Here is a 24,431-nt window from a genome sequence, read left to right on the forward strand (position 1 = left end):
TTTTTCTAGCAAGTTACCCCTTCCCCTAAAAGAAAAGGGTACAGTGTGGCTCCCCACCCTGTTGCTGTGGGACCTCTTGAATGGCCAATATTCCTGGAGGCAGTAGGCAGTGCCAGAGCATGGCCGAGTCTCCCTGCTGTGTTGTTCTCTGAAGAAGAAGCCATCATATAGTTTTGAGGGTTTTATTGATGAACATTTTACCTAACAGATTGTTTACCTAACAGATTATTTTAACCCTGGCTGCTGGGCTGCTAGATATCAATACAAAGGTATCTCCTTCTTCCTCTAACAAGCATCTGTAGAGTATCTGTTAGATGTCAGATCCCATGCTCAAATAAAGCAGAGGACAAGAGAGGAGGAATGATCTTGGGTGTCCTTGGGCTCCTAGGGTGTCTGTTGGCTCCTGTTTGCATCCTTGACCCCTGGGTTGTAGGATTTGGTTGGAAGGGACAAACTTTTCTGGGCATTTGAGAAGTGTAGGGAGTGACTCACAGTATCTTGAATCTTCTTCCTTCTATCCTGAGTGTAGTTCTCCTGTGGGCTTTCAGCTTGCTTAGTGCCTCTTGCTCTCTAGAACTGTCCTGTTTCTCTAGCAGGTCTTCATTTTGTTCACATTCTCTTGTCCTTGATTCCCTGAACTTTGGGACCCCTTTCTTTTACTCTTTTCAAACTTTTGTTTAGGAATCAGGGAGGCAGGTCTATGGATCTTGAGAGCAGGCCACACCTCTGGGCCAGGCAGGTGGGCTTTCCATGCTCCCAGAAAGTGCTCTTCTAACTTTAGGGGGCCCCACCCTTCACCCTGCCACTCTCAAGGCTTGGCTTCCCCATTTCACCTGGGTGAAGGGGCCTGGTTTCTCTCTGTTCCTTCTCCTTCTGCCCCCTCCCACTTCTTTTAAAACTTTGCTCTGTTCTGTTCTCACTTTATTTTTTTGTGTGGTGCTGGAGATCCTATCCAGAGCCTCATGCATATTAAGATGTGCTGTATATTGAGTCACATTCCCAAACCCCTGCTCCACTTTAAGAAAAAAAATTATTTTTATTTTTTTGTGGTACTGGGAACTGAACCCAGAGATGCTCTGAGCTACATCCTCAGTCCTTTTGGAATTTTATGTTGAGGCAGGGTCTCGTTAAGTTGTTCAGGTTGGACTTGAACTTGTGATCCTCCTTCCTCAGCCTCCCTGAGGAGGCTTCCTGGGATTATAGGTGTGTGCCACCATGCTTTGTCTCTGTTCCTACTTTAAATACCATCTTTTGGCTGCTTCAACTGCTGCCTGGATTTGCTTGTTCTTTTGTTCATTTATAAGTGCTTCTTGTGCTCAGGGAGATTGGGATGTGCTGGTAAACAAGGAGAAGGCTCTGCCCTGGTGGTCTCCCTATCAGGGAAGGAGTTAGAGAGATGCACAGTATCAAGCTGTCATAGTTGTCCAGGTAGCAGGGTGAGCTACAGAAAGTAGAAAGACCACAATGTGCAGGTATCTGGAATGTGGGGCTCTCTGAATTCAGTGGACTTGTGAGAACAGGAGAATGTGAACCTGAAGAATGGGCAGTCTGTGGGTGTGACGTTCTGTGAACCATGATGACCTGGCACCAATTGTAAATATTCTCCTATTTGTGTTGGGGAACACGGGGTTTGCCCTGCCCTCATGGTCCATAGTAGGGAATGGGAGCTAGAGGCAGTGGGGGAGGGGGGTAGGCAGAAGAAAGCAGAGTCAGGTGACTCCTGGTATTTGCCTTCAAAGCCTCGTATATAGTGCTGTTACTTAGCTGGGAGAGACTGGGCTGGGGGCATAAGACACATACATGGGTGCTTGCTGTGCAAGGGCTGAGTGGGCCATGGGGTGGTTGCTGTCAGAGATCTGGAGGCTCAGGATGATGTGCAGATCCAGAATGGGCTAGCTGGCCACCCGAAGAAAGAGGAGACTGTGATAAGTTGTTGACGGTGAATAAGGAGCGTGGAGATCTGATGGCCACAGGATCAGATTTGTTCCAATGAAGTGATAGTTGCTCAGCCAGCTGCTGCCCAGCAGCCAAATACATGGACTTGGGCCTGACTAGGATTTGTACCTATACAAGTCATTGGCTGTTGGGTGGGCGTTTCTTAGGGCAAGACTGAGAGCTGAGGCAGATGGAAATGAAATACCAAGTGGGCTCTTCCTGGTGGTTTCCCTTAGCAGTTGTGTGATCTGGTAGGTGGTAGATGTGTGGTCTGGGGAGGCCTTTTCAGTGGTGGTTTTAGATTTGATTGAATAGTGGCACCTAGGTGGAGCCTGTTGTCTCCCAGTATTGCTTGTGGTCCCACCTCTGCTGCTTATGTGGCAGCCATTAGCTGCCTCATCTTGCTGTTCCATGTCTGTCTTTCTCACCTCTCTTTTTTAAATTTAAGATGTCAATAGACCTTTATTTTATCTATTTATTTATATGCAGTACTGAAAATCAAACTCAGTGCTTCACACATGGTAGGCAAGCATTCTGCAGCTGAGGTACAACTCTAGGCCCTGTCTTTCTCACCTCTGATGCTGCCTTGGTCCCTCCCTTATGCCCCCTGGGACCCAGTGTGAATGCATCCCTCTTTGAGAATTTCTAGCTACCAGATAACCAGAGGTCCAAAATCTCGACTTCCTGCAAGCTTTCTGGATGATGTGTCCTATTGGCTGGGATGCTTCAGACTGTCGACTTTTGTGTTACCACCACAAAATAGCTGAGGCAGCGAGCTTTATGAAGGGAAGCAGTTTGTTTAGCTTGTTTAGTTTACAGTTTGGAGACTGAAAGTCCTGGTGCAAGCTATAGCTGTGTGGTGGATGGTAAATGGTGGAGTGTGTACAGAGAAAGGATAACATCTCAAGCCAGAAAGTGGAGACAGTGGACATAGCAGGGTTTGCTATTCTATGACCATCCTCTCTTGAGAACACCCGAGGAGGTGCTTCATATCCAGTGACCTAAGTCCTTAAGAGCTCCAACTCTTAAAGTTTCTACTACCTCCCAGTACTGCCACTCTTGGAACCAAGTCTCAATCATATGCACCCTTGAGGGACCTCAAAATCATATCCAAACCATGCTTGGACAGAATGATAATCACTCGACTTCATCTCCTCCTAGTGTCATGGGTGGTGATGGGTCAGGGCTGAGCCCAAAAGAGACTGCTTTTGCTGTCTGGTTTCCAGATGGGTCTGGCCAGAGCAGTGCAGGTGGAGAGGACTCCAGCTCACTTTACCATTGAACTATATCCCCAGCCCTTTTTATTTTTTATTTTGAGACAGGGTCTCACTAAGCTGCTTAGGGCCTTGCTGAGTTGCTGAGGCTGACCTCAAACTTGTAATTCTCTTGCCTCAGTCTCCTGAGCTGCTGGGATTACAGGCATGAGCTTATGTACACATTGTTCTTGATGATTAAGATAAATTCCTTTCAATCCCCAGCACCACAAAAATAAAATAAAGACAAATTCCAAAACCCCAGAAGGTCATGAGGGCTCACTCACCTCTTGCAAGAATGAGACTCAGGGATTTCTGCTTCATTCAGCGTCCTTGGTGTACATTGTGTTGAAAAGAAAATGAAACTCTGCATGAATAAGTGCCCAGATGTGACACCATTCTCCCTTTAGCTGTAATCTCCAGTGGGAGAGGGGAGTGGTTGATCAAGTACATTCTCTGGTCACTACCTGTAGTGACTTCAGAGTGAGCCCACCCACCTTAAGGACAGATGAGGGCAGGCAGAGCCTGGGGGCATCTTGCCACTGCCTGAAAACAGGCAGGTAGGTACACGCAGGGCCCACTGTGCTTCTTCATTAGATGCAGGGTAGGCCACCAGGAGAGCAAGCACAGTGGCTGGGCCAAAGTGGAAAGCCCCCAACCCCCAGGGCAGTGCTGCCTTGACTCAAGTCCGAACAGTGAGGGGCCTCGCTCCTTGTACATAGATGAAGCCCATGAAGGCTGGTTAACAACCTGCTAGTCCTGGTGATGGTCCGCCTGCAGTGTGGAGTCAGGAACACTGCTCCTGGCCTCAGGGTTGGACTTTGGTTCCCCTCCTTTGCTTTGTGATCATGAGTCAGTTGCTTGATCTCTCATCCAGGTTCCTCCTCTGCAGATTGCAGGTGTTGGGCTCTCTGGGTCTGTCAGAGAGATCAGCCACCTCTGCCTCTGCCTGGCTGCCCTGGCCAAGAGTTCTTAGGATACTGATGAGGTCTGAAAGAGCACCTTGGGATGAGGAAGACGTGTGACTGTGGAGAACTAGCAGACTGAGCAGTAATCCTGGGCACCTGCTGTGTTTAAGACCTGCTAATCACCCCCTCCTCCCTGCCCCATGCTCGTTTAGCAGAGAACCAGAGGTGTCCTTCATGCAGAAACAGGAACCAGTGAGGGGTTGGATAAATGTCAAAGCCTTGAAGCTGGAAGAGGCTAGAAGCCACTCCCCCTGGCTATGACTGAGATTGAGCCTCACGCCTGGGCTCCTAACTTGTGAGGTCTTATAGGCGGGCAGCCCAGGTGGAGTCAGAACTAGCAACTCCATGGCATAACCTCCCTTTTAGGAAGCAGGCAGGGTGAGGTAAGGAGGGCCTGGTGGAGATCCTTTCCATTCTTCAGAGTAATGAGGTCCTTGCTTTTCATTCCAGGTTTTTGTGAGAACTTGTCCCAGTGGGGAGGTATGGGTGATCAGAGATCGGCCTGACGGGCAGCATCGACTGTGGTTTTTTCCCCTCCTTCCTTGGTGGGAGGTGGCAGTGCCTTGGCAGACAGAAGCCAGAACACGAAGACCAGCCTGGCACCATGAGCACAAGCCACCTTTCACAGCCTCTAGGAGCCACTACTTAGGGTGGTGAACACTTGGGTCCCTGTGTTCGGAACTGCCAGGGAATGAAGCTTCTAGAGATTTCCAGTATTAGGCACAGATGTCCAGTGGTTCCCAGGGAAACAGTTATATGGGAGCTGTTCATTACCCTCAGAAGGAGAGTTCAAATGGAACACGTCTCACTGCGGGGTGCTGAGAAGAGGCTGACTATCCCTTGTGTCTCCCCAGTGGGTGCCTCACAAATTGATCAGATGAATTGAGAAATTAATACAGTGGCTCTTCTTTTACAAGGCATGTCGCTTGTACCCGGAAGGAGAACCTCATGTAGGACCATTAGCATGGCACTCAGAGCTCTGTGAGTTCAGGCAGGGTTCTCAGGACCTGTCTTCCAGAGTTGTTCTGTTTTTACCTGAAGCCGCGTATACATTGGTGCCTTGGCCAGGGTCTGTAGGCACAACAGCCATCTGTAGTGGTTTCCTCTCATAGGCACCAGACACCTCTGGGGACCATGTTCAGAAGGGCAGTCTATGTTGAGAGGTGTTGTCCATGTTTTCCCAGGAACTGTGTCATTGTGTGCTTAGAAGCCCCACAGCTGGTGCCTGGTTTTGGAGCTAAGGCCTGGATCTGACTCAGAGGGCAACTGTCTTGGGTCATAGGTTGCTTCAGATTGCATTTAATAAAAAAGCTTTTACTGGGCTGTTAAAGGTTAGTGTTTTTTGTTTGTTTGTTTGTTTGTTTTGCGGTGCTGGGGATTGAACCCAGGGCCTTGTGCATTTGAGGCAAGCACTTTACCAACTGAGCTACATCCCCAGCCCAATGTTAGTTTTAAGATGACAATTTTCCACCATTCTTCCTTAACTGTACAATATTCAGATTTTGGCCTTAGTTATGCCAAAAATGGAGAACTGCTTAAGTATATCCGCAAAATCGGTTCATTTGATGAGACTTGTACCCGATTTTACACAGCTGAGATCGTGTCTGCTCTAGAGTACTTGCATGGCAAGGGCATCATTCACAGGTAACCTAAGGGCCACCCAGGGTGGTGTGCATGGGATGGTCAGTGTAATGATTGGGCTAGCAGCCATTTGGCCTGTAAGCTATGGCTGACCCCAGACCACCCCAGGCCTCTAGGGTCAGCATGGGTTTATGTTGTGGAGGGTGGGATGTAGGTGCCAGGTGGTGGCTCACTGTGAAAGCTAAGAAGAGGTTGAAGTCAGAGGTACCTGCATGTCAAGTGTCTCACTTCAGTTACCAGGTCACAGTGGCCAGGTGTCTTTCTGCCCAGGCAGTAACTTGTACCATCTTGACTAGTGCTTTTATCAGTTATAGCTTTTGTGTATACTTATTTCTGGTCTAATTTTCCCATAACTTTCTGATAAAGTCAAATTGGAAGTATTCATAAGCTCTTTGAGTTAAAAATGATAGATTATACTGCAATAAATGTATCTATCATTTATCTTGGTAGCAGTATCTATCTATTTATTAAAATGATAGATACTGTTATGAAGTGATGTCATTACAATGAACTTATTGTATGCAGTTGATATTTATTTGGTGTGAACTTTGGACTTGTATTCTGCTTTAGTCTGTAAAGATGGTAAGTATTCATCACATCATCACTTCATTGTTGTCATCAAAAGGAAGAGTATGTAATAATGCTGCTGCTGTATTTCATCTCAAACATAATAATCTACTTTCACAGGGACCTTAAACCAGAAAACATTTTGTTAAATGAAGACATGCACATCCAGATCACAGATTTTGGAACAGCAAAAGTTTTGTCTCCAGAGAGCAAACAAGGTGTGTGAGTTTGGTTTCCAGCAGAGCTCAGCTCCATGCTTAAGACTGAGGTGCAACTTCTGAGAAATGTGTTGCATTGTGTGGTCTTCAGCATTACTGCAGAGGTTTGTGGTGCCTTTCTTGGGGTCCCACTGTAGGGCCCCAGGCAGCATGTGCAGACTAGAGGGTGGAGGGAGGGAGGCTCAGTTCTCCTGAGTGTCCTGTGGCCCATCCTCCTCCACACTGTGGGGGCCATGTTGAGCCTGGCGCTTGCACCCCATGGCTCCTCCTGTGGATGCTATAGGTCATGTCTAGGGGAGCACATCCCTGGGCTCTAGTGCCCTCCATCAGCCCCTTTGGCTGGTCAGCTGGCTGACCATTTCCCCATCTGGTGTATGCATCTGGTTGTAGTGGCCTAGGCATCTGATTTTAGGGGAGGTTCTAGAAAATCACAGACCTGATTAGCTGTTGGTCAAGTACCTGTTTATAATCATTGATCTTCTAAGTCCTGTCAGTTGGAGAGTGTCCGGCCTTGCATCACATTACCACACCTCTACTACCAGAAGAGGTGCTACCAAGAATTCACTTGGGGCCTGGGGTTATGGATCAGTGGTAGAGTAGCTTGCCTAGCACTGGGTTTGATCATCAGTACCACATTAAAAATAAATGATAGTAGAGTGAAACAGACGTTACCTCATGTACATGTATGACTGCATAACTGATGTGATCCTGCAATATGTATGATCAGAAAAATGAGAGATTATACTCCATTTGTGCATGATCTATCAAAATGTATAAATGCAGTCTACTGTCACGTACAACTAATTAGAACAAATAAAATCAAAAAAGTTTTAAAAAAATTAAATAAAATAAATGAAGGGTTTACTTGGTCTGGGAGGTGACCTGAGCTGTCTTAGCAGCTGGGGATTCTGTGCTCACTGTAGTATAAAGAAGGGTGATTGAACTCCTGAAAACTTTTTTTTTTTTTAAAGCTCTTGACCACTGAGCCACATCCCCAGCACTTTTTATTTTTTATTTTGAGACAGGGTCTCCCAAAGTTGCTGAGGCTGGCTTTGGCTGTAAACTTGCAATTCTTTAGCCTCCCAAATCACTGGGATTATAGACCTGTACCACCATGCCCAGTGCTCCTGAAGACTCTTCTAAAGCATTTGGCAGATAGATGATATTGCCTTTGTAATGCAGCCTGGGGGAAGGGAAACTATCTGTGAGTTGATTAGTGATCTTGAGAGGGAACCTCAGGGATGGTGGTGTTTGTAGAGCTGCCTGGCTTCTCCTGTGCTTAGGCTGTCTGTGAGAAAGACATTGGAGGAAAGTGCTGGTGGAATAAATGTGCTGAGCACGGGCTTGTCACACCCATGTGTCGGTGAAAGAAAGATTCCAATATAAGCATCTCAATGTTGTGACTGCTTTCTGTGGAAAAGAGGATCATGGTGGTTCTGACCTCTCCACCAGCAGCCAGCTGGTTCATGGGAGCCAGAGGGGATTACAACCAGGGCAGAGGAGAAGATCCCAGCTTCATGACCAGTTCTATGCACAGGGTGCTGCTAGGAGGGGAAGCCTGTTCCCCCAGGCAGCGCAGGCTTCCCATCCTGGAGTCTTTGTTTTTTCCTAGTTGCTGTTTGCATGGAGGGTTCTTGTCCAGGTTCTGTCTGCCCTTTAACCTCTCTAGTCCTTGAAGTGTTTGGCCTCCTCCTGGACTGGGACTGTCTCTGTCAGTCCCACGCACTGCTCTTGGGGGATAAAGGCAAACCTTCCAGTTGAGGAAGAGGTTCTTGTTGGCTCTGGTGTCTTAGATGATAGTCCTATTCCCCTGGTGCTTCTGAGAGCTCTCACAAACCTGGATCTGTTGGACTTGTTCCTTGTAGATAGTAATCATGTTACTGGCTAGTAATTCTATTTTTATGTACTTGGTTTAACCTTATAGCAACAGGCATTGTCCAGCTGGATGCAGTGGCCCACACCTGTAATCCCAGCAACTCAGGAGAATTGGAAGTTCAAAGCCAGCCTTAGCAACTTAGCAAGGCCCTAAGCAACTCAGTGAGACTTTCTCTAAAATATAAAAAACAGGCTGGGGATATGGCTCAGTGGTTTAGTGCCCCTGGGTTCAGTATGCACCCCGTCCCCCCCACCAAAAAAAAAAAAAGAAAGCATTGTTCACTACAAAGTTGAACCAAATGGGAACTTCTGTTTACCAAGTTTTTGTGCAGGGATCTGTCAGCTCCTTGTCCTCCCTGTGCTGACTCTTCCTGCTTGATCCAGGCCCATGACTTCCCCTGGGCAGCAGGGCTGGGACATCTTTGGTCCCCCATCAGCCATGGGAGCCACATACCTGGGCTGTGCTCTGTGTATCTTCCCTTGTGTTGATTTTCTTCAGACTCTGATAGTTGCAGCCAGGGCTCATGCCCTGTAGCCACTTAAAAAAAGAAAAAAAAAAAGAAAAAAAAAATATATATATAAAGTGCATCTGTGGATTGGTGAAATAAACCTTTTCTTCTTGAAAGCAGAATGCTAGAAGTCCTTACGGTCTTGTAAACCTGGAACAGTTGCTTGTATATGCAGAGGAGGTGGCAGGGTTGTTTCCTTCTTAGAGGAAAAGGGACAAGCACCTGTGATTCATTTTAGTAACTTCTGTTTGGAGTAGTTCAGAATCTTAGAATTTATTCCTGTTCTGGCTTCTTTTTACTTTTGTGCAGAGTTAGTTCCTCTAAAACATCTTGAAAGCTTCTAGAATAAGGTGTTAGTGGGAGCAAGGTCACCCAGGTTACTTAGCTGTGTACATGTTGCACTCCTGGACAGAGGCTATAGGGCAGGTGGTGGGCAGTGGAGCAGGGCAGTTGGCAAGGGCCTGTGGGATTGATGAGGGCTTCTGGTTTTGCCCTCACCTTAGGGTCCCTTAGGTACATCCTAGTAAAGGCATCTTAATCACTTGGAGTAAGTAAGCACCTCATCTGTCCCTGGCCTTTGCAGAAGCCTTGGAAGAACTCAGGGTGTCCTGGAAATTCAGACTTGGGGGTTTGTTTCTGGAAACTTGAGTTCTTTCTGGTATTCTTTCAGGTCTTTCTGGTATTCAACCAGGTGCAAAGGCCACATTCAGCAAACAGGAAGGAGAGGGGGTCAGCAAGTGTGGGCAGGGAGGTTTTAGTCACTGCAGTGGCCCCACATCCCCACTTGCAGTTGGTGATCATACAGATCCCCTGACAGCTGCCATTTGCCTTTATGCTGTGTTATGGACTCGAGAGATCCTCTCATGGCTACCTAGGTCTTGCTATTATTCCAGCGTGGGCAGGACTGCCTGCCTAGAGACAGAAATGGTTGCCTTTAAGTGGATTTCACTGCATTACTGAAGTGGGCCCATCTTCCCACCCAGCATAGCTCTTTCTGTCTTGATAGGTTCTACTTTGGTCTTTCAGTGTGGGCCTGTTCTTTATGGATTAATGCTTATTGGAAAATGGCCCCCTGGAAGTTGCACCATTGACACATCCCCAGCCCTATTTTGTATTTTATTTAGAGATGGCATCTCACTGAGTTGCTTAGAACCTCACAGTTGTTGAGGCTGGCTTTGAACTCACAATCCTCCTGCCTCAGCCTCCCAAGCAGCTGGGATTACAGGTGTGCACCACAGTGCCCAGCTTGTGTGTGTGTGTTTTCAAGGACTTGACAAATTTGATTACATCATAATTTTACATGAGGTATAAAGATAAGTGATAAAATGAGGGAAATTCATACAACAGGTGGGAAATAACTAAGATCTGAAATACATAGCAAACCTTTAAAAATCAGCAAAAATTATACTAAAAAGTAAAATAAAAAATGAAGAACAAATAAGGGATTTATGACACAGGAAATAAAAATGGTTGGAAGACAATGTTTTTTATTCTTATTAGTGCTTTATAGTTATTGGGTTTATCCTGACAAACTCATGCACACACGGAATTCAATTTTAGTTCGTAATCCCCCTGCCTTTTCCCTCTTTTCTTCTCTCCTCTCCCATTCTCCTTCCTCTACTATGCTCTAGAATATTGTGTTTCTTTAAAAAATATTTTTTTAGTTGTTGATGAACCTTTATTTATTTATTTTTTTATATGTGGTACTGAGGATTGAACCCAGTGCCTCACACATGCTAGACAAGTGCTCTACCACTGAGCCACAACCCCAGCCCCTAGACTATTGCATTTTAATTCACATTTCTTGGGTTCATTACATGGTTGAGTGGACTCGTTTGTTTTGGGCTGATGGTTTGGTTTTCTTTCCTCTCAGGTCTCCTTGGTATCCTTGGTAGTGTCTTTCAGGGTTCTGGCAGGATACAAATGCAACCAAGAATTCTTAACAGAAAACCATTTACAGGACTGAAGGACCAGCTAAACTGGGTTCCCTCAGAGGAGTTATGGGCCTACCTCAGCCAGGCCAGAGAGGCCAGGTGGGAGGGATGGCTCAGAACTGACTTGCAAGTGGAACAGGTGGTAGCAGCTGCATCGAGGGGACCAACCCTGCCAACTGCTTAAGTAGAGGCCACAGGGTCAGCCGTGGTTTTGCTTTGTCTGCCTGTACTGTGACTGATGAGACCTCATAGTTCTTAAGACCTGGTGTCTCTGTTGATGAGTGGGTCCAGAGGGCCTGAACACCACCCCGGTGACCTGCTAGTGAGCATCACACAGGCCAGAACTGGAGGTAGCAGAATGTGGAGGGTTTCTGGGATGGAGGACTCAGTCTTACTGGCCTTGGAGTCCCTGTGTGCCTGAGCTGGTGATGACTGAGAAGAGGCTGGTCTTTGGCCTGCAGCTGTTTGTTGTGGCTGCTGTGCATCAGTGTATGTTTAGGTGCTGCAGGTCTGGCAGTGAACAGACAGGAGCCCTTTTCTATTGCCCTGCTGACAGGATGACGGGCGTGTGTCATGAATGCTTTTTACAGTCACACATCACATCAGATGGGAGGTGCCAGGGAGGAGTGCACAGTGTTCTGGGGTCCAGGCATTTTGGGGTGGGGCTTGAAGAGCCTAGCTCCTGAGAGAGCTCAGTTTGGTCCAGGTTACTAGCACCGAGCTGACAGTAAGCTCTTCTCTGCTGTGTGTGTTTGGACTGTGATACCTTGGGGAATGTACCAGTTGTATGGTTGTGGTTGGTGGGCAGGGGATTACAGCTCCAGGTATGACCTTTTCTCTCTCTCCTCTTTTCAGCCAGGGCTAACTCATTTGTAGGAACAGCGCAGTATGTTTCTCCAGAGCTGCTCACAGAGAAGTCGGCCTGTAAGAGGTAACCTGCTTTTATCCAATCATGTTTCTCTTCTCTCTGTGGTACTTACTAGGTTTCTTCATGAGAATTAGCATTTGAAAGAGGAACCTTGGTGGTCTTTATATAGTCAAGCATACTTTGAAAAAAAAAATTTAACATTTTGCTTTTTAACCTATAGTTTTCCTTTGATACACGTGTGTTCCTTTATCATTATATTTTGTACTTCAGGGTTGGTTGTTGCTTTTAAAAAAAATTTTTTTTAGTTGTAGATGGACACAATATCTTTATTTTATTTATTTATATGTGGTGCTGAGGATCGAATCCAGTGCCTCACATGTGCTAGGCAAGCGCTCTACCACTGAGCCACAACCCCAACCGGTTGTTGCTTTTAAGTTAGAGGTTTGCTCTTGTTCCTTTAGGAAACTGCTCAGAGGGGAAGTGCTATTGCTGTGGGAGCTGTGTGCTGTTTAGTGTCGCAGACTCTGCACCTCTGCAGAGGTGGGCAGCGGCCCAGGAAGAATGGGGAGAGGAGGTTTGCAGCTGGGTGCAACCAGTCCTGGTGTAGGCCCAGTAGTGTCACAGCAGTGAGGGTTTTTGCATGATGCAGCTGGTCCTTGGTAGTGGTCTCAGTCATGAGTATTAGAAGAGCTGGCACCAGTCCAGAAGTAGGTTTTGTTTGGAAGAGTGCAGGAGGGTCAGTCTGCAGGGCAGTTGAGCAGCAGCTGATGGCCTGGAATAGGGAAGAGTTGAAGGTGCTGTCTTGGAAGATTGAGAGAGGTGGCACTAGAATCTGTGCTCAAGGTTTGGGAAGCAGTTCTAGGGAACAGGTCTATGAAATGAAGGTGTGGCTGGGCTTCCCACTCCCTGGACCTGTCAAGCTCTGCTTCGTGTCTGATTTGGCCCAACCTCTTGGTCCATTTTCACACACTGTCTCCTGCGGACAGTCAGTGTCCTGCTCTGACAGGTTACAAGGGACTACCCCTGTGAGAATGAATGAGTGATTCTGGTTAGGCCACTCTGTTTTTAAGTTTGAAAGCTTTGACAACTCAAGGGTATGCCATGGGCACAAACATAATAGCTGGATGGAAGGATGCTCTGGAAAATTAAACTTGGGCATCTCAGTTGTGACAGGCTTCTCTGTTTTTATTTTTCTTATTCAGTCATGAGATTTTTGAATTCTTAACAAGGGCCAGACAGAGCTTCCAGTGGGAGTGGTTCTGCCCCTGGGGGCATTTGACTATGTCTGAAGACAGTTTGGGTTGTCACATCAGTGGTGTGGGGTGCTATTGACCTGTAGTAGTGAAGACCAGGGATGCTGCTCAGCCTCTTACAGTGTAGAGGTGCTTCAGCCAGGGTGCACCGTGTGAGTGGTAGGCATGACCTCCTGGCCTCCACACGTATCATATCATTGTGTCTGAGAGCCAGTGTTCCTTGCTATCAGTTCTGCTCAGGGTGTCCAGCTTGTCAGCACTGACAGGGGTTCCACCACCTAGACCACTCTACGTGAAGCAAGGACATGCATGTGTGTTTGTGTGTGCATCTCATGTTCTCTGTATAAGGATATGCAAGAAATGACAGGGCATAGGGCAGGGCTTCAAGGGAGACATCACTGTGTATCTCCTTTGCTTTTAACTTTCTAAATCTTGGGATATTCCTCAACCCATTAAATCTCAATTCTGTGAGTATTTTAATGAAATTGACAGGTGTATTAAAATAGGTTGGAAATTATAATCTAGAGCTTATATATTATATTAATATTAGCTAATGTTCACTAATATTACTATCAGTTATATAATTATTATATTATGTGTTATATGATTTTATATTACATACTATAAGTTTTGGGGGTTATTTTTGGTATTGGGAATTGAACCCAGGGGCACTTTACCAATAAGCTAATTCCCCAGCCCTTTTAATTAATTTATTTGTTTATTTGTTTATTATATTTTTTCAGTTGTTGACAGACCTTTGTTTATTTATTTATTTATATGTGGTGTTGAGAATCGAACCCAGTGCCTCACATAAGCTAGGCAAGTGCTCTACCACTGAGCTATAACCCAAGCCCTTTATTCTTTTATTTTGAGACAGGGTTTTGTTAAGGTGCTGAGCCTCTTGCTATATTGCTGAAGCTGGCCTTGAACTTCTGATCCTCCTGTCTCAGCCTCCCAAGTCACTGGAACTACAGGCATGCACCATCATGCCTGGCCCGTATTTGTTTTTATAGGTATTACACATCTGGGGCTGTGGGTTAAAAATAATTGAGAATTCTTTTTATATTTTAGAAGAGAAGCCTAGCTATGTGTGAGGGCACATGCCTATAATCCCAGCAACTCAGGAGGCTGAGGCAGGAAGATTGCAAGTCTGTGTCCAACCTCAGCAATTTAGTGAGACCCTATCTCAGAATAAAAAATATAAAGCACTGGGGATGTAGCTTAGTGGTTGAGCACCCTGGGTGCAATCACCAATACCAAAAAAAGGGAGGGGGTGCCTACTCATTGTCAAGAATTCTTAGAAAATGATTCTCCAGCTCCAGTGGTGGCACATTCCTATCATCCCAGCTATTCAAAAGGATGAGGTAGGGGGATTGCAAGTTCGAGACCAACCAAGACAAGTCAGTGAGACCCTTTCTCAGAGTAAAAAGGTTTGAAGATGTAGCTCAGAGTTAGAGCACTTGCCTTGCATGTGGGAGGCCCTGGGTTCAAGCCCAGTATTGCAAAAATAAGAAAAGAAAAAAGAAGTCTCTAGACCCACTTGCAGATAATAACTTGGTATGTCTTTCCTGTCTACCTTATATGTGTTTATGGAATTTTCATACAAATGGAGTCACTGCATAGCCAGTATGAATCCTCGTCCTCTTGATTCTGTGATGAACAGTTCCCATGCCATTAAGATTGTCTGCCGGCCTCTTTACCAGCTTTGTAATTTTCTGTTGCATGAGTTTATCTTAGTTCATCAAACTGTCCCTTTGCTGTCAGACACTTGAGGTTGTATGGGTGTGTCTGCTGTGTGCTGCTGGGCCCCTCTGGGTAGGAGGAGGGCACCAGTGCTCTGCTTCAGGGGTGCCCTGTAATCTATCTGGTGGGAAAGATAGTGCCACACTAAGAATTTAAAGAATCCTTGGTACATTATGCTTTCCAGAACCATTGTACTGGCTCCCCAGTTTTATTATTTCGTATGTAGGGTTACTGGGGATTGAACTCTGGGACACTCTGTCACTGAGCTATATCCACACCTATTTTAATTTTTTTTTTTATTTTTATTTTGAAAAAGGGTCTTGATAGTTGCCCAGGCTGGCCTTGAACTTGCCATCCTTCTGCTTCAGCCTCCTGTGCAGCTGGGATTACAGGCATGCGCCACTTCTGGTTCCCCTCTATTATTGTATTAAGAAGACATTTAAAATTCTAAAATACAAGCTCATGATAAAACATTGAGATAGGTGAAGAAAGAGAAAACAATGAAAAGTAAAAGAAAACGAAATTTTAAAAAATTCAGATCATTCACAGAGGTGGAAGCTGTCCCAAAGCCGTTCCTGTTTGAATTCCCACACTCCAGAGAGGACCCTGAGAGGCTGCAGGTTTGACTGCCTTGCCCCCTGCAACTTGCACACTGAAGGGCATGGTTTTTCTTATGTCACTCTCTTTTTATCTAGACTAAACACTAAAAACCAAGTGTAAACTAGTTACTGAGTTTAATGTAAATTAATATTTTAAGTGCTCTTTACCCTGTTGTGATTCAGATTTCTAATTTTTAAATCCACCCTGAGTGCCTCACTTGTTCCCTGGCTTGCAGGTGCTGGTGCTGCTGAGGTGAGGACAGGGCCTTCCCCCAGACCTTGGCACACTGGCTGGCCTATTGTCTAGAGCAGTGGTTTTCACCTGGCCTTGGCACACTGGCTGGCCTATTGTCTAGAGCAGTGGTTTTCACCCATGCCCTACAATATCATCTTCCAGAATGCCAGGCCATCAGCAGCAGCCTGTGAGCCCTGCACATACCCAGTCCTCTGGGGAGTTGGGAATGGGAGGCAGGACTTGGAAGAAATCCTGTAAAGTCATTGCAGTGCATTGAGAGCAGGTGGGAGAGCCAGACTCTCATGGAGTGCTGTGAGGGAAGACAGAGCAGCAGTCTCAGGATCCCTAACAACTGGGGACATTCTGGAAAGAATTTAGAGACATTTAGAGCTGTGCTGTTTTCCCTTGAAAATAGGTAATCCAAATGTTTATAAAGGAGGGGCAGGGCTTTTCACAGCGGAATACAAAACGGGAAGGGCAGCGCCTTCTCTATGAGTGTCCTGTGGATGAGCCTCTTGACCCTGTGGCATGCAGCATTCCCACCTGTTCTGATGTGAGCTAAAATGGGTTAGCCTCAACTGTACCACCTGCAGTGGTGAGGCCAGCTCTCCCAGCCTGCTCCTCAGCACTGAGAGGAGTTTGTTTTTATCAAACTGTTTCTGATATCATCCCAGGAAGCCGTGTGACTACCATTCTTCACCCTCCCACTGCTGTCTGATTGCAGTATCCTGGTTTGGTGTGACATTGACAGTGAACTCTGCTGTCTCTTAGGGTGGGTGCAAAAGTTGTTAACCCCTGGTGGAGGTGCAAAGCTTCCAGGGCAGCTGAACCCAGCTGGTGACACTTGCCACCCTTTGGGCAGTTTGTATCTCACACATATCTAGTCCCAAGAGACAGGACTACATTGGAGGCTGAAACTGGTGTGGCATTGAAAAATGAAAAGTGGACTGTGCTTGTCATTTAAATTGTACCAATGCCATTTTTCTTTGTCTTCTCCCTCCCTTAAAGTTCAGACCTTTGGGCTCTTGGATGCATAATATACCAGCTTGTGGCAGGACTCCCACCATTTCGAGCCGGGTAAGGAGACTCCTAGGCTTCTGAGCCCATCACAGTACAGCCTGACGAGTGGAGGGGGTGCCGGGGCCATGTCCAGCTGTGAGTGAACCTCCACCATGACTAATAAGTGCACAGGGCTTGGTGGCTTGTGGGTGGTTTTTTGAGATAAGGGTCACCCTGGATCATTACAGGAAAGGTTATTGAGCACCAGACGTGTGAAGACTCCTGCCCAAATGACTGCTTTTTTTTTTTTAATTCACAGAAATGAATATCTTATATTTCAGAAGATCATTAAGTTGGAATATGACTTCCCAGAAAAATTCTTCCCTAAGGCAAGAGACCTTGTGGAAAAACTCTTGGTAAGTATTCTAAATGTTCTCTTGGAGAGGGGATCCCATCACCACTCACTGCATCTTCTGACCCTGTGCTTCCTGTCTTATCAGAAAGGTGCATTCAGGGTTCAGGGTTGACAGATGATAGATAGAGTTGTGTCTTTACCTCATGTCATTATAACCTTCACTTTGCAAATTTATGATTCCTGACTTTTTAATAAGGCAGGAAATTACTGTTACCATTTTGCATTTGCTCAACATTACATAGCGTTTTAAGTTACTGCTCTTAGAGCAACTAGGTTTATTATGGTGGCTGATGGTTGTAAATCCTACTCAGTGACATCTGCTGATGTCAGCTTTAGAGGAAGCTACATGAAGATTTTAAAGATTGACTCAGGTGATGAAACAGAGAGATACAGATGTACTTGGGAAAGGTGAATCAATTTATATTCCAGAAACTGAAAGTGACCTGGCCCTGGTTGCTTTGGACTCTGGGCTTCCTCCCTTTCTTGATTCTTGGGGAGCAGGGTCAGCTCTTCGCAGCTGTCTGCCCTCTCTCCTTTCCTAGCTCCCCTAAGTGGAGGGTGGGCTTGATCCCCTTGAGGTCCTGGGGGCACAGCCCTTCCCTAGGAGGAGATCATGCTGCGGTCCATTGAGAGGCACAGGACACTGGTCATGTCTGTAGGCACTTGTCTGGGCTGATTGCCCTATCTGTTATTGGAGCCAGTCAGGTCATTTTTTTCTTATTTTAAGACTTTTAACTGCAAAGTTTAAAAGCATACTTCGCTGCTGCCCACTGTATTTTGAAATAAAGATTCATTTTCACCTGTGAGAGTCTTGGGGCAGAGCCTCAGGTGAAGCAGGAACCCAGAGAGGCCTTAACCATCCCACAGCCCCACAGTGGGAGTGGGCAGACCTGGGGTGGGCCATGTTGCCTCTGCTCTTTCTAGGAGTGACAGAATCAGAAAGAATTGCTTAAAAGATTTTTTGTCAGAATTACATTTTAACTCTGGCAGTGATTTGTCTTGACTGTCATTTAAGGTTTTAGATGCCACAAAGCGGTTAGGCTGTGAAGAGATGGAAGGGTATGAACCTCTCAAAGCTCATCCATTCTTTGAGTCCATCACATGGGAGAATCTGCACCAGCAGACGCCTCCGAAGCTCACAGCTTACTTGCCAGCCATGTCAGAGGACGACGAGGACTGCTATGGCAATGTAAGCTGACCCCTGAGGGGGTAGCCTGGGCAGAGAAGAGTTGTGCTTGTCATGCTCTGTGAATGTGGCTCCTCTGTGCACACAGGGTTCATGCCCACATGCCATGGGACCCTTATTTGTGTGATTAGTGGCTAAAGTGTGAGCCAGTGTCGTAAACCTGTTGGTGGTAAAATGCTTCACTGCCATGAGGCCTGGGGGGCCTAATTCCTTTTTCTCATTTCCTCAGCTATGAATGGTCTGGGGAGTTTTCCCTCTGGGCTGGAACTGGAGCTGAATTGGGAATCAATGCCCTGAAGGCATCCCTGAGCTCCTGGCACTAGGTCTTCTGGTGGCTCATTGTTGTGGCTTGGTGCCATTGTAATTGTGTCGAAGATGCTCAGAAGTATTGCTTATCTTTGAAAGCTTAGAGTGCTGCTCTTTGAACTTGCAGAGATGTACTTGGAGGGTGGACCCTGGTCACTGCAGCTTGATGCAGTGAAGGCACAGCCCTTGGCTCTTGGCTACTGCTCTTATCACTGGTTTTGAGGCTCTTTGTCTCCTGAGGCTTGACAACACATACACAATCTTAAGTATACTTGTTCTTAAAACTTTTTATCCTGGAAAATGGGAAATATGCACAAAAGGGGCAGAAAAATATAAGGAGCTAATAGCAGGCCCACCTCCAGCCTTCAGTCTTTTTTATCCAAGTTCCTCTTATCATCTTCCATGGTGACCCCTCCCTGGCCAATATTTAAATGTGATTTAAAAATTTACTGTCTCCTAGGTGTGATGACGCATGCCTATAATCCCAGCTACTCAGGAGGCTGAGGCAGGACAATCACAAGTTCAAGGCTAGTCTGAGCAATTTAGCGAGACTTGGTCTCGGAATAAAAAATAAAAAGGGCTGAGTGATGTAGCTCAGTGGTAGAACACCCTTGGGTTCCATCCCCAGTATCACCACACACACACAGAAAAATAATAATAATGATTATTATGATTATAAAAGTTCATTATTATTGATAGTTCATTTTTCTGGTTTGATTTCTGTCATTGTAGCTTATTCTAACCAGTTAGAATGAGTGCATGGAGTTCCATTTCGTTCACTATGGAGTTCTAGCTCATAACTAAAAGTCTTCCAAAGCTTAATTACAGTCACTACTAGTTTCATCTCTTAGAGGTCAAGTGTTGCCAGCACTGGGGATTGAATCCAGGGGCTCTCTACCACGGAGCTAACATCCCCAGTTCCTTTAATTTTTTTGAGATGGGATCTCCCTCACTTGCAAAGGATCCCGCTAAATTGCTGATACTGACCTCGAACTTGTGAACCTCCTGCTTCTGCCTTCCAAGTCACTGGAATCACAAGTTGTTTGCCACTGTGCCTGGCAATGCAGCAAGGGTTCTCTATGTCTCCTTCCTATAAGGCACGTCCGCTCTTTTGTCCTAAAATACCCTTTGTACCCAGACATGAGCAAGACTCAAATGCATCTATATAGACTTAACCTGCTTCCCACAGCCATCCGTAGCCTCTGCTCTACAAGCTCCAGAGAGCTCAGCCCCAGGAGCTCAGAGTCTCTTACCTTCTTCCCTGCATGCTGGACAGATGCTGCCCTGTAGGATCAGGTTCAGCAGGAGCCCTCCCAGCTGAGCCTGTCATTCCTTTAAGGTCTCACTTGGGATTATAGGCAACCTTTCAGCCCATGGGCTCTGTTCTCTTTTTCTGTTATTCCCAGGGGCCAGCCACACTCTGAAGGAACCATATAGGCTCTTGAGTCTCTAGTCTTAATACCTAGGAGCTTCTCTTCATATAGGGTATGGTGAGTGTCATGCATGAGTACACACCACACACCCCCTGAGCATCTCTGCAGGCCTGTGTCTGTGAGGTTTTTGATCACAAGCTTTGGCTGCCACCTATAAAATCTAGTTCTGGGCATCATAAGCCTGCTTTTGTTAGGTGACCACTGCTTAGCTATCCCATTACGGCCTTGGGAAGTACCTGGGCAGAGAGCTCCCCATGCCAAACCTCACCTTTGGACAGCTAGTGAGCCTAGGAAAAGACATAGCAGGGGGAGTGCGGGCACAGGGGAAATCCACTCTGGAGATGCTCCCTCCTTGTGGACAGAATGCCTTCACCTAAGAGTTCAGTGTCCTCATCAGAAAGGGGATTCACCTGAGAGAGGGTGTCCACTCTGGAGTCAGGGTGCAAGGAGGGCAGGCATACTGATTCCCTGCAGCCTGTTGATGGTAACATTTGTTGCTGGCCTCTGTGATACTGGAATGAGCCTAGCCAAGGCTGGACTCTTTGGAGGAAGGGTCCACATGGAGTCAGCAGAGTTGGGTGTTCCATGGTGCCCATTGGCAGCACCTTGCTCCCAGCGAAGAATCCCCTTTCCCATGCATCCTGCCTGGGCCTCACCCTACCCCTGGCCCTATGCTGAGCTGCTGAGGGGAGGCATGGGGACTAGCATACTGCCTCTGGAGCTGGCCATGGAGTATTGTGTGGGAGCTCTAAAGCAAGAATGACCCAGTATGCTGTGGTCATGGCATCTCTGAAACACAGGAGAGTCAGTGCTACATTGGTACTAAATTCAGTTTTGGCCAGTAACAACCTAGGGCCAGTTTCTGAGCCTTGGTTTCCCTGTCAGAAATGGGGACGATGGTAGTAGCCACTTTGCTGGCTATGAAGGCTCTTGTGACCCCTAGCTGGGGGATCTGTGGTTATCTCTGTAAACTTCATGCATGGGCATCCTCGAATTGGGGAGTTTTCAGAGAGGAAACAGACTGCAGCAGACTGCATCGATTCTGGAGACAGCAGCGGGGCTGTGGCTGCTGCAGGGTTGTGTGAGCAGTTGTTTTTTGAGAGGTCAGCTGGGCAGCATGTGAGGAGGCTGGGTGTAGGACCTGCAGAGGTCAGGGACTATCCTCTGTGGGGTGGAAGGCAGGGCTCAGGTGTGGGGCCTGAAGGTGGGGTGACTGGCTGCCCAAGGTGGCCATGCCTTCTCAGATCTGTGCTGGGGGGTTCTTTGGCCCTGTCAGTGCTCAGGAGTAAGCTGATGCACAGCTCTGACCATGTGACACATTTGTGAATAGCTGTTTTCTGTGTCAACATTGGTTTACGTTTCTGTAGAATAATGGACAACCTTGTTTACCAAGTTAATTACACTTCACTGAGATTAAAAGAATAAATATTTTTAAAAAATTGAAAACGTGGTGAGTCAAATCAAAATGTGGTGCCTCCTGCAGACTCAAGAACACTGGATCAAAAGAGGAGTGTGCCTGTATGTTAAGTTCTATGCCAGGAGGGTACAGCCTCTGTTTCTTTCTCTTGTGGGACCAGTAGGCCCTAGGACCAGTAGGCCATGTTGATGCTAGGTTGGTTGAGGGTCCCAGATCTCTTCTCCCTGGAAATAAAGACTGAGGCATAGCCTTTCTCTGTCCCTTACTCCTATTGGAAGAGGAATCCAGGAAGGTTCCATTTCTGCCTTGACTAGGTGGCCAAATGGCCAGTGAAGGAGAATCACATCTATACACACTTTCCAGAAGGGCTCAATGGACTACCTGCCTTGGTGGTGTGTATGAGCTCACCAGGTGTGAGAGGGTCATGGAGGTAGCTCTGTGTGTGTGGTGTCTGTGTGCGCGTGCGCACCTTTGACCCTACAGGAAAATTAAGGCACCTTTCTCCTTTGTTCTTCTTCCCTGCAGTATGACAATCTCCTGAGCCAGTTTGGCTGCATGCAGGTGTCCTCCTCTTCCTCCTCCCACTCCCTGTCTGTGGTGGATGCAGGCCTACCCCACAGGTCAGGCAGCAACATAGAGCAGTACATCCACGATTTGGACACTAACTCTTTTGAACTGGACTTACAGTTTTCTGAAGATGAGAAGAGGTTATTACTGGAGAAACAAGCCGGTGGAAATCCTTGGTAAGAATTATAGGTAGTGCAGTGGTGCACACCTATAATCTCAGAGACTTGGGGGGTGGAGGCAGGAGGATTCCAAGTTCAAGGCCAGCCTCAGCAACTTATCAAGGTCCTAAGCAACTTAGTGAGACCCTGTCCCAAAATAGAACATAAAAAGGGCTGGGGGCGTAGCTCAGTGGGAAAGCACCCACTAAATCCCCATTAACCAACCCCCCGCCCCAAAGAAAAAAAAAAGGGAATTACAGGTATAAGATACACTGTCTAGAAATGCAAAGGACTCAGAGAGTGGGTAGGCTGGCAGGGCTGCAGGGGCGTCTTAGCCTGGTACCACCTCCCCAGTGCCTAAAGCATGCTCTAGGGCCATGTGGTGAGTGGGTTGGGACCCTCAGATACCCTGGCTCTGGAGGGCAAGGCTGCAGACAGCTCCCTTGCTCTGCCAGGCATTTGGATGACCCAGGTGTAGCTGTGGAGTCCCTGTGACTGAAGTAACTGCTGCCTATACAGAGACATTGGGGTGTTTCTGAGGTCCTGCTTTTTATTTGTGTTGAAGCAAACATTTTCTGTGTTTGTTGGCCATTTGTTTTTATTTTTTCAGGTGCTTTTGTATCCTTTGTCTACTTTTTCTTGCATATTTTACATCTTTTAAAAATTGATTTTTAAAAATCATAATGAAAGATATTCTCTGTTATATACTTGCCAACATTTTTCTTCAGTTTCTCTTCAGCCTACTGATGCAGTTTTATATGGAAATTGCAAAGTCTTACAAAGTTCATCCTGTCCATGTTTTTATTGTTTTCCATCTTAGTCTCCTGAAAAAAGGGCCTCAGTATTTTACTTGAAATTTCTTCAAGTGTGTTCTTATGCCTTTACCTTTTGTGTAGGCAGAGACAAGCCCCAGGCATATTAGGGTGTGGTGAAAAGAGAAGGTAGGAAGAGGAGAATTGAAGCTTTGGCAAAGTAAGAAAGAGGATGCATGGGCCTGGGAACGTGTGGGGAGAGAGGAGGTGAGCCCTCAGAAGCTACCCCAGTGAGATGCAGAGGGAAAAGCTGCACATGGCTAAGAATGAGATGTTGTACCATCAGAATTTATCTCTGGAAAAACAGTATAAATGTTGGCTCCCCAGAAATAACCTATAATTCTAGGGAGTCTAAGTTTGTCCTTTAACTCACTTTTTCCTTAAGTGGTATTGCTGGAGATAGGAGCAAAGGATGTTTGGTGAAAACAGCTTGAGCAGTGCTGGGCACAACTCTGTGCAAGTGTGTGTGCTGGGCTGTGGGGGGCTTTCTGGGCTCCTGCGTGCTGAACCTCCACCAACCTCCTCTTCACTGGCTCCTCTCCAGGTGTGCATCTTGGCTCCTCTGATGACCCCTCAAAGGTTTGTGTCTCTTCTGGGAGCTGGGGTCACCCCAGGTGACTCAGTGGCACGCTGCGTCCTCCTGCCTGCATCCTTTGGGTTCAGGATTCTCTTTCCTTTCCTCCAGATTTCAGGCCTATCGTCAAAGGTGATGACTACAGAGAGCTTGGAGGAGCTCTCATTTGGCCAGTGGTCAATTCTTCAAGCACCTTGTTCTTGAGAACAGTGTTCTTGAGATAGGACTATGGAGTCCCTAAGGTCAAGGCAGGGACTTCTGTGTGTGCTACTACTAAAATTATTCTTTCTTACTCTCTGGTAATATACAATAGAGTTTTTCAGTGGCCACATGGTGTAGGGTGGACATTCTTTTGAGAGTAAATGTGTATTGTTCTTGTTATTTCTAGAATGTTCTGAAGTAGTAGGTTTATGGTTTAAATATGTGCATTTTGGGAGATTAATAGGTTCTCAATATTTCTACCAAACTCTTACTGGCAATCTTCAGTTATACTTGGCTATAAAGCTTTGTAATTTTATATCATCCAATACATCACTTTGAAATCCTGATGTTTTCTTTGAGCCTACATGGAAGCCCAAGAAGAAGTAAGTATACTTCATTGACTTGTTTTATACTAGTAGTAAAAAATTTTTCAGAACTTTTGTAAATTGTACTAAAACGTACTTCAGTTATTTATGTTCTTCAGAAATAAAATATCTATTTTTTCATATGTGAGTACAGGTCATTGGCTTAACAGAAGGGAAACCTCCTTTCTCAACTACTGCAGCACTGCTCAAGTTCTAAAGTGCTGAAAGAAGCCTAGCTTAATTTTGTTTTGAGACATGTTCTCATTAAGTTGCCCCAGCTGTCCTCAAACTTTCACTCCTCCTGTCTCAGCCTCCTGCTATAGGCATGCGCCACCATGCCTGGCAACCATGGCTTTTAAAGATACTGGAAGGACCTCATAGAACCAGAGGCAGCTGGAGG

At 46.3% G+C, this 24,431-nt stretch overlaps 1 protein-coding gene across 5 annotated transcripts in view; it reads left to right on the forward strand.

Moving 5' to 3' along the window:
* The window catches only part of PDPK1 (3-phosphoinositide dependent protein kinase 1), a 70,852-nt gene that overhangs the window by 33,709 nt on the left and 12,712 nt on the right, over positions 1-24,431 (forward strand). For 3 of the 5 annotated variants that reach the window (XM_079120332.1, XM_079120333.1, XM_079120331.1), the window contains 7 exons: positions 5,656-5,800; positions 6,485-6,582; positions 11,756-11,831; positions 16,607-16,675; positions 16,917-17,013; positions 18,028-18,201; positions 21,880-22,097. In XM_079120332.1, the coding sequence (XP_078976458.1) occupies positions 5,656-5,800; positions 6,485-6,582; positions 11,756-11,831; positions 16,607-16,675; positions 16,917-17,013; positions 18,028-18,201; positions 21,880-22,097 (877 nt within the window). The remainder of the gene's footprint in view (positions 1-5,655; positions 5,801-6,484; positions 6,583-11,755; positions 11,832-16,606; positions 16,676-16,916; positions 17,014-18,027; positions 18,202-21,879; positions 22,098-24,431) is intronic. The other 2 variants (XM_079120334.1, XM_079120335.1) reach the window with 2 other exon arrangements.

This window comes from Sciurus vulgaris (assembly GCF_902686455.1).
Source record: "Sciurus vulgaris genome assembly, chromosome: 18".
In the NCBI taxonomy this organism is placed as follows: Eukaryota; Metazoa; Chordata; class Mammalia; order Rodentia; family Sciuridae; genus Sciurus; species Sciurus vulgaris.